This window comes from Neovison vison, chromosome 3 (assembly GCF_020171115.1).
Source record: "Neovison vison isolate M4711 chromosome 3, ASM_NN_V1, whole genome shotgun sequence".
Classification (NCBI taxonomy): Eukaryota; Metazoa; Chordata; class Mammalia; order Carnivora; family Mustelidae; genus Neogale; species Neogale vison.
This window is the reverse complement of record NC_058093.1, coordinates 131,171,152-131,189,378: the sequence shown is the minus strand read 5'-3', so window position 1 is coordinate 131,189,378 and position 18,227 is coordinate 131,171,152. Positions and strand designations below refer to the sequence as shown.

The window sequence follows — 18,227 nt, the reverse complement described above, 5'->3', positions numbered from 1 at the left end:
GCACCCCCCACAATACAGTTATTATATGTCCATTGATTTGAAAGTAAAGGTTATATTTTCCAAATATTTTAGCAAAGGAGTATTTAGAAGATATTAAGAAACTGTTTACCTCCTTCCCAACATCAGACAGGAAGTTACAGGTACATTCAATTGAATAAACAGCCTCTGCAGTTCGTTTATAAATACTGTAGTTTTCAGAATTCAGCTGTTCCAAATATGCCACAACAGCTTCATGAATATTTGGATATTCCAAAGAAATAGGCATGTCCAAAGAAACTAGAAATAATGCTGCTGACATAGGTTCCGGTAAAAGTTGGCCTGCCTTAATGAATAAAAAAAAAAAAAAAAAGTTAAAAATTTTTTACGAAAAACATGGTAGACTATATGATCTTAATGTAGCTAGCTCAACTTTCTATTTTTATCATTCTCTATATCACAAAGTCTATGCTTCTCCAAAGAAAATTCTATTCCCTAACGCACTACTCACTTCCGTGTCTTGTTCACTGTAATTTTTCTCTGCCCAGAATAACTCAAGTGCAATCTTCAACACATTCCCAATGCCTGGGATACAGGATACTTACTTCTTCCCTAAACCAACAACCAGAACTACCAACAGCCAGAACTGGACCCTCCACCTTGTTTATAACTCTGCTACTGAACCAAAAGCAGGAGGCTTTTTGATTTGAGTATTTCATGCTATGCACGTAAATCCCCAGAATAATGCAATAAATTCTTGAAGACAAGCACATCCCTACCAAAGCTGAACACATAACCCAGGGCTTATTAACTACACGTTGAACTGAGTAACACTAAATCAAGCATAATAGCAGATTGATTTGAACAGATATTGAATTTTTGTTTAGTTTGTATTTTAGAGGGAAAGGGGAAATTCAACAATATTTAAATAGTTCTAGAACACCCAAAGAAAACTGACCCTTAATTAGTATAAAACCACAGGCTCAAATTTTATATTATACACTTTTTAACCTTAATCAACTGACTTAAAATTGAAAGAACTGTTCAGGTTCTCGTTTTTTAACAATTAGAGCTTAGTGACAGGATTCTACGAATCAATTAAAAAACACAAAGGATTAAAAATTCAATGTTTGGAGAAAATCATTTGGCAGAGCCCACTACTTTGGCTGAAATGATGTCTTTATTAAAGTAGGTTTGGTCACCATTCATTTCATGGATAACCTATTTTAAGGATAATTAGTTACTACCTGAAAATCTAAGATTAAGGACTGAATCAGCTAAATAATGCTTCTCAATGAAATAAAGTTGCCAAATAAATATAAGAAACTAAAGGAATCAAATTTTTAAGTTCTTAACCATAGGGGGGGGGGGGAAACCAACCTAGCTATTAAGATAGAAGCTTTTAGAAAGTCAAGAGAAATTTCATGATTCTGTGAAGAACTCTCTTAGTGGGGAAAAAAGAGAGGCAAACTGAGTTACCTGATCACCTATTATTTGCTCACTCAGGAAAAAATTATTGGGCCCCTACTGTATTCCCCTACTGTATGCCAGATCCTGAGGGCACAGGAGGAAGCAAACAGAGCCTTTGCCCTCAGGAAGTAAATAGTCCAGTGAAGAAGGCAGAGTAAATCAATGTATTTCATAAGACATCAGGTGTGATAAGTAATGCTAAGAAGGGAAACAAGGGATGGGTAAGATGGAGAGGAAGAGACACAGTGGGGAGTAGAACAAGGGAAGGGAAGTGTTACTACTCCAGAGCAGAAGGGGAAGGCCTCCCTGATAAGGCAACATTGAAATGAAGACCCGGAGGAGTGAGAAGTCATGTGGATTATCTGGAGGAACAGCATTGGTAGAAGAGGGAACTACAAGTACAAAGACCCAGAGATACAGTATATCTATGAGGCCAGTGCAGGGGCAAACTGACCACATCAGGTAAGGCTTTGGCTCATCTTAAAACCTGTCTTTGGAAGAAGCCCTGGAAAATTTCAAGCAGCCATCAAGAGCAGTCTGTAGGGAAAAGATGAAACAGTGCAAGGGGGGAAGGTGGGACATCAAGGATGAAGTTACCACAACAATCCAGGCAAGAAAGGTGCTTGAACTTTGAAAACAGCAGTGGGAATGGCGAGAGGTGTTCAGATTCCAGACAGATGTCAAGGAAGAAATGACAAATTCTGCAGAGGGACTAGATCTAGGTGTGTGTGAAAGAAAGAAATCAAGGATGAATCTAAGCATTCTTGCTTAGTTGTGATCAACAAACAACTCGAAGATTGAAGGTGCGACCTACCCAGAGAGGGAAGACTGTAGAAAGAACAGAGCAGAAGTGAAGAACTGGGGTTGAGACACACTTTGCTGAAAACATCAACTGTCACCCAAGTGAAAATGTCAAAAAGGACGGTGAATAAATGCGAGTTTGCAGTTCGGGTGACACATGTGTACTGGAACTACAAATCCAGGAGGTGTCAGCAAATTGATGGTATTTAAGACCACAAATGGAATGATGTCTCATGAGGACCTTGGTCAGTCCTAGGGTTCTACTCCTTTCAAAAGTTAGGAAGAGAAAGAGGAATTAGCCAAGGAGAGTTAGTGAGTTGGGCACTATGCTAAGATATCAAATCCTCAGGGATCTAATGCCAAAGGCACTGTTTTTTTTATATTAAAAGACCTTTCTCCAACTCTAATCAGAAAAGTAAGAAGAGCTGATGTGAGAATTAAGCACTGAGCAGACGTCTAGCATATCTCACTTATTAAATATTAATGTCCTTTCTTTCTTCTTTTCCCCCCAACACTAAGGAATTCTGACATCTTCACTCTTCGTCCCTACATCTGAAACTTCATCATCTCAGCAACTCAGAGCACCATGCTACAGACTCAAGTTTAGTGCTGCATGGGGCAACGGACTGAGCAGTCAACAGAATAAAGACGCTATCCTATGCATACAAGCACTGGTCACATGTCAGTCAGAACTAAAAGTGAAGATACATCAGTGCCGGTCCATCACCACTCCTAGATACAATCAATCAACAAAATCATTTCGTGTGCCGAGTGGGGAGACCATAGATATGGTCTCTCTATGCCTTCCAACTCAAATCAGGCACGGTATCATCTAAAGGACTTGTTAGAACACAGACTTTCAAGTCTTAGTCCAGAACTAAAGGATGGGAATATGCAAAATCCCAGGTGACCCGTTTGCACATTCAACTTTGAGAAGTGATGCTCTGAAAAGAGTCAAAGCCTTGTGGTATAAACTCTTCCCCTCCTCAGTCAGCGAGCTAGGAAACAGTCACAGAAGCTCCAAAGATGCTCTGGATCCTGGATCCTGCTTCCAGCACAGGACCAGTATTTTTAGTTCTTAATTTCTACCAATTTGATTTATCCAAATAAATTATTTTTCATAGGATTACTAATGTATCATTTTAACCTGTACATAGGTATCATCCAAAATCTTTTCAAACCAATAATTATGAACTTCAAAAAGGCCTTCAAGGACATTTTGTCAAAACTTTCAAATCCAGGAAATCTCTACACAGATTCATGTTACCATTTTCCAACTTCCAAATTACATATTTGGGAAGTAGCAACTCAAATATTTAAAAACCACTTTTCAGGCTGGAAGTTTCAGAATCCAAACTGCACTTCAACTTTTGGTGGACCAGCAACAGGCAGAGGGCAGCATAATCTTGTATTCATATAAACTAAAAGAAGACATTTGACAGCAATAGCAAAGGATTTTTGTTTAGGTCTCATTTTAAAGTTCTTAATCAATCAAAGCAATTACAATGATCTAAAAACCAATACCTAATTACCTTCTCCTCCATGGCCTTATTTACCACTCTAATGAAGTGCCAAGTTATGTATTTAAGAGAGCTATCAAAATTCACAGATACTTGCCTTCAAAAACAAAAACAAATAAATAAAAAATAACTTCAGAAAGTAAAAAAGGCATGAAGCTTTATATTATTCTATCACTGAAGTAACTCAAAACAAATCACTGATTTCTACTTGAATTGACTTGTGCCCAAGAAGCACAAAAATGAAAAAAATCTATAATCAAAAATAAATAAATAAAACTGTATGATAGAATTGTTAAGTTTTCTAGCAATATTTCAACCTACAGATTGATCATTTGTAATACTTAATAACAAGTTAGTGTAGCACCACTAATTTTTCAGTTATGTATTATGTAAAGTGAGACTTCCATAATTTAAATGCAATTATAATCTTATATGACTGAAATTCTTCAATTAATAATACTTTAAACATTGGAAAATTTCCTCAAAGCAGAAAATGCCTTCAGATTAGTCACTTCTTCATAGTAACTAATGAATGAAAGTTAAAAATTAAAATTAACAAAAGTGATATTCTTTTCCCTAAAGCAAAATGCTAAATTTAATATTTAATGTTTGGGGTATGCCTGGGTGGCACAGTTAAGAATCGGACTCTTGGTTTCAGCTCAGGTTGTGATCTCGGGGTGGTGAGATTGAGCCCTATGTCAGGCTCTGTGCTCAGCAGAGTCTGCTTAAGAGTCTTTCTCTCCTCCTCCCTCTGCTCTTCCTGCTTGTGCATGCACTCTCTCTCTCTTTCAAATAAATATATAAATCTTTAATAAAAATTTGATGTTTTGTTCTTGCTTTCCCAGGTGATGTGATAATATAGTGCATTTAAAAGTGTTATGAAAAAACAGAGTTTAGCCTATATGCTCTTCAGAATCTTACAAGACAAAAGGGCAAATGTCTATAACAAAGGACAATAAAAAGACAGGAAGTAGTTCTTTAGTTGCAGTAATTTCTATTATACCTTTATGTAAACATACCACACCTTTCTTCTTGCACTAAGTACACTATAAAACACTTGTGCATGAATCACTTGAGGTATTTTACCACTAACATTCAAATTGAGAGATGATTTAAAAGAAAGATGGACACCTACTAAAATCATCTTTAACACAGTTATAAAATGGAATCATATTTTGCAATAAAAACTTAATGAACTGCTATTAGCAACAACAGTGATGAACCTCAAAAAAGACCTTGAGCCAGTTCATACCTTAGAATTCCATTTATGCAATGATGAAAAACAGACAAATTGATCTATATTGACAGAAGTCAGAAAGGAGGAGTTCAGCATGAAGGGAAGAAGGGGAGGTAATGGATGAGAAGGGACCTCTGAAATGCTGGTAATACTCTATTCTTTGTTCTGGGGTGATGGTCACTTTTTAAACACAGATATATTCACTTTATAAAAATGTATGAAACTGTGTACTTTTCTAAACATGTTATACTATAATTTTAAGTTACCTAAAGAAAAAATTTTTTTAGAACTAATGTTTTTCTATCAAATGATTTGTCAAAACTATTCAGAAATGTTAGTCTTTCTCAATGTAACCTTTGTACACCATGACATGATCAGAAGAAATACATGACACAGCACTTACCTGTAATACTCTAAACACTAAACAACATTAAGCAACTGAACACACAGTTCAGTTCAAGAAAACCCAAAGCAACGTCACCTGCCTTACCTTTTCAACAGGGAGAAGCATCTGCAGCACCCGGACTGCGAACAGTGAAACGCTGACAAAGGCCATTCGGTGGTGCACCAGCACGATCTCTGGCTGGTCCGAGCTCACTCCACTTCTGTGGTAGCACACGGTATCTCCCAGGGACCCCAATACTACGAGCAGTTTTTCTTTCTGCAGACATTTAAACATGAAACAGGAAAAAAAAAAATTTCAGAGATCCGGTATGGAAAATTTCACAGAGAATAATTTAAAATATAATGACTAAAGAACAAAAACCAAAAGAATTTATTCCTCCCTATAAGAATAACCTATACCAGGACGCCAGGGTGGCTCAGTCAGTTAGGCATCTGCCTTCAGCTCAGGTCATGATCTCAGGGTCCTGGGATCGAGTCCCACATAGGGCTCCTTGCTCAGCGGGGAGTCTGCTTCTCCCTCTGCCTACCGCTCCCCCTACTTTTACTTGTCCTCTCTCTCTGACAAATGAATAAATAAGTAAAATCTTAAAAAAAAAAAAAGAATAACCCATACCTGCTGAAATAATTTAAAGCAGTACAAATGAAAACTAAGCACACCTAAACTTTTTTCAAACAATATTTCTAACTAATAATGAATAAAAATAAACAAAATACCAAAGCTTAATGAAACATAAACTCCTAGTTTCTACTGCTTAATTATTCTAACTTCAAAAATCGGCATGCAGGGGCGCCTGGGTGGCTCAGTCATTAAGCGTCTGCCTTTGGCTCAGGTCATGATCCCAGGGTCCTGGGATCAAGCCCCATATTGAGCTCTCTGCTAGCGGGAGGCCTGCTTCTCCCCCTCCCACTCTCCCTGCTTGTGTCCTCTCTCACTGTGTCTCTCTCTGTCAAATGAATGAATAAAATCTTTTTTAAAAATCGGCATGCAAAACTCTCATAAAGTACTTATTAAGCTTACTATATGGTTAACATAATGGCAGGTATAATGGGGGAAAATGCATTAGTACAAGAGACATCCTTGAACTCAAACTGATCCTAAAATTACAAAAGAAATGAAACAGGGAAAGTCAGATCATTATAAAACAATTACATATAAAACTGCATGAACTCTCCATGTAAAAAGATTGTTTTAAGGCAAATGTTCTGCCATCATATATTTACAGGTAACTTAGTATTTAACTAGAAGTTATATCCTTTAAATTTAAAGGCATACATAAAATACCAAGAGAAAACTACAACATAGTTAACTTGCAACTCATAACGATACAGACCAAAATACATCTTACACATGCTGACATGCCCTCGTAAACAAGCTGGTAAAAGGACCGCATCTGTAAGACAGTAGAACAAACGAGCACTGGAGATCTCACACTCACCTTTCCACTGAGAATATAGGAAAACAGAAATAGGAAATAACCTGTAAGCTAAGGATAAAAATGTATGCCAGAATTTTTTTTATTCAAGGATAAATATATTAGAAGCAAAACTAAAGGTATAAGGCCTAAAAAAAATTATATAAAGGATCAAAGCCACATTAAGATACAGCTTCACATCCATTAGGATGGCTATTATCAAAAATAATGGAAAACTGCAAGTGTTGGCAAAAATGTAGAGAAACTGGAATCTCTGTGCATTGCTGGTAAATATGTAAAATGGACAGGTCACTATGGAAACAGTGTGGCAGCTCCTCAAAAAATTAAATGTAAAAATACTATATGATCTGGGACGCCTGGGTGGCTCAGTCGTTAAGCAGCTGCCTTCGGCTCAGGTCATGATCCCAGCGTCCTGGGATCGAGTCCCACATCGGGCTCCTTGCTCATCAGGGAGCCTGCTTCTCCCTCTGTCTCTGCCTGCCATTCTGTCTGCCTGTGCTCGCTCTCGCTCGCTCTCTCTGACAAATAAATAAAATCTTAAAAAAAAAGAAATACTATATGATCCAGCAAATTCACTTTTGCATAATGTATCTATGAGAATTAAAAGCAGGGACTCGAATGCATACATGTACACCACTGTTCATAGGAACAGTATCCGCAATGGCCAAAAGGTGGAAATGTGTCTATCAACAGATGAACAGATAAACGAAATGTGGTATGCCACATATATGTATGGTGAAATATTATTCAGCCTTTAAAAGGAACGAAATTCTTGAAAAAAAAAAAAAGTACCGAAATTCTGACACATGACATAACATGGATGAGCCGTGAAAATATTATGCTAAGTAAAATACGCCAGATACAGAAAGAATGATATTTTGTGATTCACTACACTTACATGAGGTACCTACAACAGTCAAACTCATAAAGAAAAACATACAATCGTAGCTGCCAGGGGCTGGGGAAAAGAGTTACCGTCTGGGGTACAGAGTTTCAGTTTGAGATAATGGAAAAGTTTTGGAGATAAACAGTGTGATTGTACAACAATGTGAATGTGAATGTACTTACTGACACTGAATTATATACTCAAAAAGGGTTAAAATGGTAAATTTTATGTTATATATTTTCTAACACATACACAAAACACAAATTACATAGATGAGAAAACATTATTTACATGGATCATTTGATAGTGTTGATTTTTAAAATAAACAAAATTAAAATTATGATACTTTTCAAATCATTGTGGAAGTAAAAAAGAAGAAAAAATATTCTATACAGTAAAAAAAATTTTAAGTGGAAACAAAAGAAACAGCAAAAATTTTTGAGAAGACCATGCATTAACTGTGCTATAAAAAGTATAAATTTTCCTCTAAGTCAAATATGATTTCATGTTAAAGTAAAAAACAAAATAACTGACACATAAAAAGATACCTTCATCTTTGTGCATAAAAGGCTAAAAATTAAATATGTAGTGAAATACAAATAAAAAAATCTATGAAATAAGAATAACAAATAATTCAGGGGAAAAAATTAGATAAAAGGGGTCATATTTTCTTGATGAAATGCGTAATTAAGAGTAAAGACCCAATATGAGTTGAGTCTGTAGGATCTAAATAACATATAATATCAAGCAAAACCTGTCACTGAAACAAAAATGGTCTTACAGGATTTATCCAGTCATTTTTAACTTAATTCATAAATAAGAAGATATAAACTCTGAACACTTCAAAGAATACAACTCCTCATGTGTCCAAGGAACAGTGATAAAAACGATTTACTTAACCAAAAAGAAAACTTCAAAATATATTTAAAGGTATCTTCTCTAATCCAAAAAAAATAAAACTAAAAATTAATAAAATTTAAACCAGAAGCCATTATATTAATAACTACCAGTCTGACGAAAACAAACTAAAAACACAGAGACCGTCTTACAATTCTGACATGCAATACTTCCACACAGCACCTCTCCATTAATACTTTTATACACCTACAAGCAACATATCTGCTATTCAACATTAACTTAATTTAAAATCTCAGTATTGTAGAGCTTTTTCTAAAAATCTATGTATTTGTGAAACTATTTCAAGTAACCTTAATAATTCCAATGATACGTTGAATGCTTCTCGAGATAGTATAAAAAGAAAGTACTATGAAGAATCAGGCTTGCAATTTTCACCATTTCCAACATTTCTTCTAAGAAAAAAAAAAAAAAAAGTTGTTTTAATGTTTTAAAAAAAGAAAGGACCGAAAACAACAGAAACTGGTCCACAGTTTTAATTCGTTGGGCTAGAAATGTTCAAAATGCTGTGAAGTAGTTGATGGAGAGGGTGAGGGAGGTCAGTTTTCAGTTTTCAGTTTTCTCTGCACATTACAAGATAGGTGGTAGATCCTGTGAAGGCTCTGAAATAGGTAACTGGATCGGGCTCTGCCCAGCCCCCCCAACCCCCACCCCTGCCCCATACTTCCAGCCCCACACTCTGTACTTCCTTCCCTCCTTCCTTTCCCGTGCGAACCTCCCCAGGCATTCTCCTGGGGAAGAGCAAGCCCATCCTGCCTTCAGAACGGAGGCTGAACGACTCAGCACCAGGCAGCACACCCCACAGCCCAGTGGCTCTCGACACCTTCCACCTTGAGTTCTATGCGGTGTGGCTTGCATGGCCCCGCCACACCTCCCTGTCACCACCGCTATCCTGTCATTCCCTTCCCCTCTGCCAGACAAACCCTACCTTCACTGCTTAGCCAAATCATACTTATAATTTAAGACTCAGCTCAGTAATGATTTACGAGAAGTGGCCCCCGCCCCGAGATTCTAAGATGGGAGTGTTGTCAAGGCATCCCTGGCAATAAAACATGATTGAAAACCTAGACTCTAAAATGACCCTAAAAAAGAAAACTGAGCCTCCATTTCTTCATCTGTAACATGTGTTATCTGCCTTAGAGGGCCGTGATGATTCAGTGACTTCATAAACACAGAGTGCTTAGACGGGGTCTACAACAGAGTAACTGCTATCCTTAAACGACCCCTTTAAGTGTTATTCCTGTATGCTTACCTTGGTTTTACTGGTGTCAGAGCAGCAGTGTCTACCTTCCACAAAAGTGAAAAGGGCTGCCTCTTATTCATCCTGCACCCCCAGTGCCTAGCATATAATGGGCAATCCAGAAATGTTTGGTGAACTAAAATAACCGTCTCTGAACTGATGGCAGCAGCAGGGGAGGCCTATGCTAATTAGAGATTCCACTCACCCAATTATAAATTCACAGTCGGCTTCACTTACCCTTACTGAGCCCTCACTGGGTACAAAGCCCTTCTCTCAATGCTCTCAGCCCCACTTGAACTCCAACCAGCAATTCTCCAACATGCCTGAATAGCTAAGTCACCCGCTCACAGCAGGTCAGATGGGAATGGGGAAGCAACGAGTCATGGAGGAGGAGAAAAAACTGTCTTTCTTGACACCGCAATGACAGGAGCGAGAGAGGAGAAGGGCACAGCATGAACGAATGGCAGACAGCCCCCAGGGGTTGGCATGAGGTAAAGATCCTCACTTCTTGAACCTAACTTACCATGTGAATGAAGTTCAAGCAGACTTGATTTCAATGGGAAGCAAAGAAGGGATGTCATACTCTAGGTCAACCTAACTTTTATAAGTGCTTAGCAAATTAATCTTAACAAAACAGTTCATTAAAAATTTTTTTCTTTTATTTACTTCACCGGAAATAAAAACATTCAGTGCAGGAGACTGGAGGGGGGGGTGCTTTTGACTATGCTTACACAAACTGAGCCATGGAGCTCCAGACATGACTGTTACTAACACCATTGGGAAAAGTCTAGAGATCGGATTACATATCCTCAGGTGTCTACTTTCTGAATTGGTAGTAACACACTATTTTGTTCCTTTAACGACTCAACAAAAATACTGCTTCCATCTTCCTTTTTAAACTTGATAAAAGTAGGGACATTAAGAATTCTATTGTTTGCTTCTATTAATATATACCCAAAGGCATGAGATTTTTTCCTTAGGAGGCATTCATTCTTTTAAACAAGTAAAAGTAAATCAAATATAATTTTAAGCAGTACTGTTTTATTTAACATTTCTATCATACCAATTGGCACTTCTACAACAGATTTAACCTTTAAAGTAAAAATAATTCATTGAATCATAAAAGATCAGCAGCCAAAAGTTAAAAGTGAATGACTAACTTTTACAGATAAATGTTCTGGCCAAGAAAATTCAAGTTAATTTAAGAAGCAACCGATAAAACATTCTTCACACTTCTAAGAAAAAAATCACTTGTTGAAAACCTTCAATATGTGAAAATCTTCAAAAAGTACTACCAAATAGTATGATAACCTTAAGGACTAAAGAAAAACTAAGATTAAGAACTATTATTCCTATATTATGGGTAAAGAAATTGAAGGACTTGAAACAATGTATTATACCTATTATAAATAGGTGTTTCTCTTTTCAAGAGGGGTGTGTGTGTGTGTCTTAAGGTTTGGGTTTTCCACACACAGGTATTGGTATTAAGTAAACATCAGCATTTTCTTTGTTTTTTAGGTTCTAACTTCTATTTACAAGGATCAGACAGTCCTAACACAGTTTAATACAACAAAGACAGACCTAGGTCAAAATAACATAAAGAGAAAAATACCTGCAACTCAGGGAATTAATATATATTTTTGTAATTAATAAATTTTGCTTCTGCTTCTCTGACAAGGCAAGCATTAAAAAAAAGAGAGACATGTTACCAATTTAGATTAATAGAAGAGATAGAATATCAGTTCTTCAAAGAAATCACTTAATAATTTTAAGACAGAAGGCGTAAAATGACAAATGATTTATGACATATTGAAATGTAAGAAAGAATATGATTTCCATTTACATAGAGACGTACTGCTAGTTTACACATTCAAGAAAATATTAAGAAAATAATAGATTGTAACCTAACATTCCTGAGTTCCCTGTACACATGTTGATCACTCATGTGAAATATTACTTATCAAAACATTTTCAGAAAAATACATAAATAAAACCATATTCTCCAAAACTATCTTCTCTACTGAAATACAAATAGCCAAGAACATGGCATCGAGTAATAAAATGAACTACTGATACACGCATCAACATGGCAGCATCTCAGAGTAATCCTACTGAAAGATAGCAGACAAAAAAGCATATGAATTCTACATAGAAAATGCAAACTAATCTATATCATGTATATCCATACGTCAATGTATCAAGAAACTTTTTAAAACACCTGCAACTTATATCAATGAAGTTGTTAAACACCCACACAAATATATATTCACACACATACATATGAATAAACAATAAATAATGTACAAAATCTATATGAGAAAAATATTCTTGAAAGACAAAAAAGTAGACTTCAAGAAATGGAAAGATAAAGCATGTTTTTCCTAAGGTGTGAAGAAAATCTTTCTATGATTCAAAATCTAGAACAGATTAAAAAAAAAAAAACTGACAAAGCCAGCTATATAAAAATTCACATGTGAAGGGGTTCCCGTAACTCAGTCGGTTAAGCGTCCAACTCTTGATTTTGGCTCAGGTCATGATCTCAAGGCTGTGGGATGGAGTCCTCGCTCAGTGGGGAGTCTGCTGAAAATTCTCTCTCTGCCTCTCCCTCTACCCCTCCCATCTGTGCTCACACTCTCTCTCTCAAATAAATAAATCTTTTCAAAAAATCAAACAAATGAATAAAAGATGTTGCACTCACCAAAGCATCAGTAGGAAAGTCAAGAAGGAAGGGAGGCAGGGAGGCAGGGAAGGAGGATGGAAGGAGAGGAAAGGAAAGAAGGCAGGCAGACAGACCTGAGGAAATAAAACAGCAACTTGTCTTGGAAAGTCAATGTCCCTTTAATATATAAAAGCTCATAGAAATCAGTTAAAAGAACAAAAGACCAATGACCCAAGAAATAAATGGATGAAAAATGGATAAATGCCCGGACTATTTACAGAAAAAGAAAAGAAAATGACCCTTAAAGTTACAAAAAGATGTTCAGCTCTACTCACAGAGAAGAGCAAATTAATACTACACTGACATACCGTATCTCACTTACCAGAATGGCAAAAATCTGAGGTTTGACTATAAACCCTACTGCTGTGTGTGTAGGAGAAAACACCTTCCAATAAACTGCTGGTGAATGCAACAATATCTAAGATTTAAAATACACATACTTTTTCAATTTAAGTATAGTTGTCACACAGTGTAATGCTACATTTAGATTCAGGTATACAACACAGTGATTCCACAACTATATACTCTGTGCTATGCTCACCAGTATAGCAACCTGTCACCATATAATGCTATTAAAGTATCACTGATCATATTCCCTATGGTTTACTGCTGTACCTTTCACCCCCACAAATTAGACATTCCCTAACTAGAAGCCTGTACCTCTCACTCCCCTTCATCCATTTTGCTGGTCCCCACAACCACCCTTCCTCTGACAACTGTTTTGATGTGCAACAATCTTAACTTAAAGAAAACTACCCTAGAGACACACTTGTACATGTATGAAATGACATATGCACGTTATTCACAGAACACAATTTGTATTAGCAATTGTGTCCAACAACAGGAGACTGGCGAATAAACACACACTAAGACACTTGTAGCCTATAAAACAGAACGATGAACACCTCCACATATGGACATGAAATATCTCCATACCTATTATTCCATGCACACGGGATATATTTTTAAGGTCTAAGAACAAGGTGGAAAACCACATGTGACATACTACCTCTTATGTAAGGTGTGAGAAGAGCAATGACAATCTACATGCTTACTTGCTAATATTTGCAAAAACTAAAATAAAATGGAAAAAATGAACAGAGAACAGGATGACAGGGGAACATCTCTGAATTACATGTTTATGAGAAAACAATTCCCAAAAGTAAAAATAAATTAAAACAAATATAACCATATAAGAAATTGTTAACAGAAAAAAGAATTCTTTCAAGTGACTTTGATGCACATTTTTTGACTGTATATTCCTTTTTCTTTTAAAGATTTTATTCATTTATTTTAGAGAGGGAGAGAAAGTACATGCAAGAGAGAGCTTGAGTGGGGGGAGGGGCAGAGGGAGAGAGAGAATATCAAGCAGACTGTACGCTCAGCACAGAGCCCAACACAGGGCTCAACCTCGTGACTCTAAGATAATCACCTGAGTTGAATCAAGAGTTTGGTGCTCAACCACCTGAGCCACCCAGGTGCCTCTTGACTGCATATTCTTTTTTTTTTTTTTTTTAAGATTTTTTTCTTTATTTATCTGACAGAGATCACAAGTAGGCAGAGGCAGGCAGAGAGAGAGGAGGAAGCAGGCTCCCCACAGAGCAGAGAGCCCGATGCGGGCTCGATCCCAGGACTCTGGGACCATGACCTGAGCCAAAGGCAGAGGCTTAACCCACTGAGCCACCCAGGCACCCCCTGACTGCATATTCTTAGTGAGATTTAATCTGAGTCAAAAAGAACTGCCAAGAACTCTTGACCATTATCAGTCAGTGACCACAATGATACTAACACTGCTATTCTGAAATTACTTAGTTATGTGCTGAAGGTTAGAGCTAATAAGCTTTATTGCCAAAAACTAAGACTTTTTATGAGCAACAGTACAAAATATGAGCAAGAAAATATAAGGTTAAAATCAGAAAAATATCGATCTAAGTTCATTTTTTAAAATATATTATTTCCCAGTTCAATTACTAAAAAAAAAAATTGTAAGACAATAGCTATAAGGACCCCATTGCCCCGTTTTTAGTCTCAGTATATATATCCCCCCCATGACAAGTAACCAGAATAATTAGTTAAAGTAACCAGAATTTCTAGTGAAATGGCTTGTTCCAGAATGCACAAAATAAGCCTGGGACATAGTGGTTAGAAAGAAAGCTTTCAAAGACTAATGAGACAATGAAACCAGCTTAAAAGGACCAAAATAAAATAAAACACTATTTACCATATCCCAAGGAAATTACTGATCCTCACCATATCTATAGCAAAAAGGCTGTTGTCATCCCAGATGTCTTCTGAAATCGCTTCACCAATAAGTATCAGATCCTCTGCAAGCAATTCCAGAACTCTTATTATCACTTGTCTACTACCTAGATATATAAACAGGAGAGAATTTAAAAAGTTAACTTTCAAATGAACAGCTACATAGCATACTGCCCAATCCTCTAGTCATGCCCCCAAACTCCCATTTCTCTTTTTATTTTTTGATGTCTTTAGAATCACTGAAATAGATGAATAGGGAAGTCACAATCTATAACAACCATTAACACCTCTGTTGCAATCACAATACTATTTACAACAAATTCAATGTGCTCATAAATGAGAAAGATGTTCAAAAAGAAAGTAGCAAAATCTAACTAAAAATACTGTGAGATAGATAGATTAAAATTTTGCTAATCCAGAGACTTTCCATGTTACATGTAATATGTAAGAAAGCACCAGGTTAGGTTTAGAAAATGCATTCTCTGAAACTTAGCACTAAAAGGCCCTTGTCAGAAGTAAGTATCACACCACAGCTGAGTGGTCTGGGAAGCTGAGCTTGCACTGGACAACTAAAGGAATAAATGTGCATGATGGCATTTCCTGAAGAAATGTCAAGAAAATCCATCTCAAACAGGTTATCAAGCCTCTATGGACTTAAAATTCTATAAAAATTCCAAAAGAGGGGCACGTGGGTGGCTCAGTTAGTTGAGGATCTGACTCTTGATTTCAGCTCAGATCATGACCTCTGGGTCCTGGGATAGAGCCCCAAGTCAGGCTCTCTGCTCAGCATGGACTATACTTAAGGATTCTCTCTACCCAACCACCCCGCCCCGCCCCGCCCCGCCCTGCCCCCTTGCTCATATGCACTCACACTTTCTCTCTCTCTCTCTCTCTAAAATAAATAAGTCTTAAAAAAAAAAAAAAATTCCAAAGAAACTGTTCTGTCACACCCACCAAAGCAATCCCTTTTCTCCAGAGACAGAATAACAAAGGAACTCTACTAACCATAAGGTGAACATTCATTCAAGACTTCCCACACACCAAAGGTCAGTTTTCAATGACTAAAAGTAAAGCAAACTACAAGATCATAAGGGTCTAGAGTAATTGTCCCATTAGAACAGCTGGAGCAAGTCCTCTTAGAAACCTCTTATGATATTGAACAATAACAAATTATGCAATAATTTAACACAAAAGGGCAAGAGAACATTTAGAAAATTTTATGTACCAAGCTATAGCTTTATAATTATCAATCTGACTTTTTACAGCAAATTAAGAAAAGGTTAAATGAGAAATCATTAAATCTAAAACTGTTCTCAGTACAGCATGCAGACAAACATATATACTTTCTGATGCCAAAGTTCAGCCTTTCTTTATTTCACACTACTAGTACATGAATTAATATGTGCTTCTAACTCCTGGAAGCAGAGTTACTCAGTCAGTGCTAAGTTACGGTTATTTGGGTTTCCTCGGGATAGAAACTTTTTTTTTTTTTTAAAGATTTTATTTATTGGGCACCTGGGTGGCTCAGTGGGTTAAGCCGCTGCCTTTGGCTCAGGTCATGATCTCAGGGTCCTGGGATCGAGTCCCGCATCGGGCTCTCTGCTCGGCAGGGAGCCTGCTTCCCTCTCTCTCTCTCTCTGCCTGCCTCTCCATTTACTTGTGATTTCTCTCCGTCAAATAAATAAATAAATAAAATCTTTATTTTATGCGGGACTCGATCCCAGGACCCTGAGATCATGACCTGAGCCAAAGGCAGCGGCTTAACCCACTGAGCCACCCAGGCACCCCAGGATAGAAACATTTTTAATGCTTCCCCAATATAGACCTCTGCCCTGCTTCCCACCCCACTATACCACCAAACAGGCAAAAATTAGACACAGTGCTTGAGAAATCATTGAAATAGGATAGATTTTTTTAATTGAGCCTGTACAGATCATAAAATACATATCCTGTTTATCTTGTATTTATATCTTGACAAGTTTATCAACTACTGAAAATGTATAGTTAGAGAACAAAAAAATCGTTACTGCTTCCAAACCTTTTTGTACCTCACAAAATGCTAAGTGCTTAGGAGCATTGGACACTGGCTTTAGAAGAACCTTGGTTCAAGGTTTTTAGCTGTTTTAGCTGTTTGACTTTGGATAAGTTTCTAAACCACTCTAAGCCTCAGTTTTCTCATTTGTGAAATGGGGATGAAAGTAGTAATTCCCGCTTTTGGAAAGGTACAATGGGATGGTGAGAGAAATGCATGAAATCACGCACACAAAGCCAACGGGAACTGCTCTTCTAGTCCTAAAGTCTCTGGAACACTGGAAGTATTATTACTGTTCCTATCACACTTCACTAAAATTACAACTATATTACAATGTATACTTAAGTACTTGAGTATATCTTTGCAGATTTACCCAGCACATTTGAGAGAAAGAGCAACCGCAGATTGCTAGGTTTTTTGAGTTTGGGTTTTTTTTTTTTTTCCTTAGAAAAAGAAATAATTGCAAAGGGTAAGAATCCAGTTTGGGGGTTGTTTTTCACATTTTCATGGCTTAACTATAAACTGAGTGGGGAAAACTGAGCAACTGAGAGCAACTCAAAAAGTTTCCAAAGGGCGAAAGCCAAAGAGTCTTTTATCCTGCTCCATTAATGCTGGCCCACCTTCTCTAACTTACTCTGGCTGCACTGTTTGTTCAGAGCTTACGTTTCAAACAGCCATACAAAAGTGGAATCCTGTGCAATAAAAGTCATAAATGGAAGGGAATACTCTATCTAAACACTGGTCACGGCATCCACATTTAATAAGACTTTATTAAGCACTTAAGAATTTGTATCCCAGGGGCGCCTGGGTGGCTCAGTCGGTTAAGCATCTGCCTTTGGCTCAGGTCATGATCCTGGGCTCCTGGAATCCAGTCCAGTGTGCCAGGCTCCCTGCTCAGCAGCGGAGTGTGCTCCACCCTCCGCCCCTCCCTTCTGCTCAGGCTCGCATGTGTGCTCTCTCTCTTTCTCTCAAAAAAATTAATAAAATTTAAAAAAAAAAAAGGAAAAGAAAAATTTGTATCCTAAAAGATAAGTAAATACAGATTCTAAATGTCATAACTTAGGTGAAAAGAAAAATCCCTGAAAACAGACAAAACAAAGACAAATTATATAAAAAGAACTGTAACTTCAAAAACTAACCTGTTCTTAAGAGAGGAACTGCTGATTCCAGGATAGAGACACAGAACTGGGGAAGACTGAGCTGCTGGAACTGCAGCTCGAGCGTGTCCTCCGTCTCCAGCTCCGGCAGATCTATGTGTACCACATCCAAAGGCGAATGCACAGACACCCGAGAGTTCACTGGAACATGACCACTACTTCCACTGCAAAATAAAC

The 18,227-nt window shown here is 37.2% G+C and overlaps 1 protein-coding gene across 1 annotated transcript in view; it reads right to left on the bottom strand.

Annotated features, from left to right (window-relative positions):
* RTTN (rotatin) overlaps positions 1-18,227 on the bottom strand; it is a 157,079-nt gene that overhangs the window by 124,832 nt on the left and 14,020 nt on the right. The window contains exons 9-12 of the mRNA XM_044242826.1: positions 18,033-18,214; positions 14,853-14,968; positions 5,495-5,665; positions 110-322 (exon numbers count right to left, since the gene is read on the bottom strand). Coding sequence (XP_044098761.1) covers positions 110-322; positions 5,495-5,665; positions 14,853-14,968; positions 18,033-18,214 — 682 coding nt within the window. The remainder of the gene's footprint in view (positions 1-109; positions 323-5,494; positions 5,666-14,852; positions 14,969-18,032; positions 18,215-18,227) is intronic.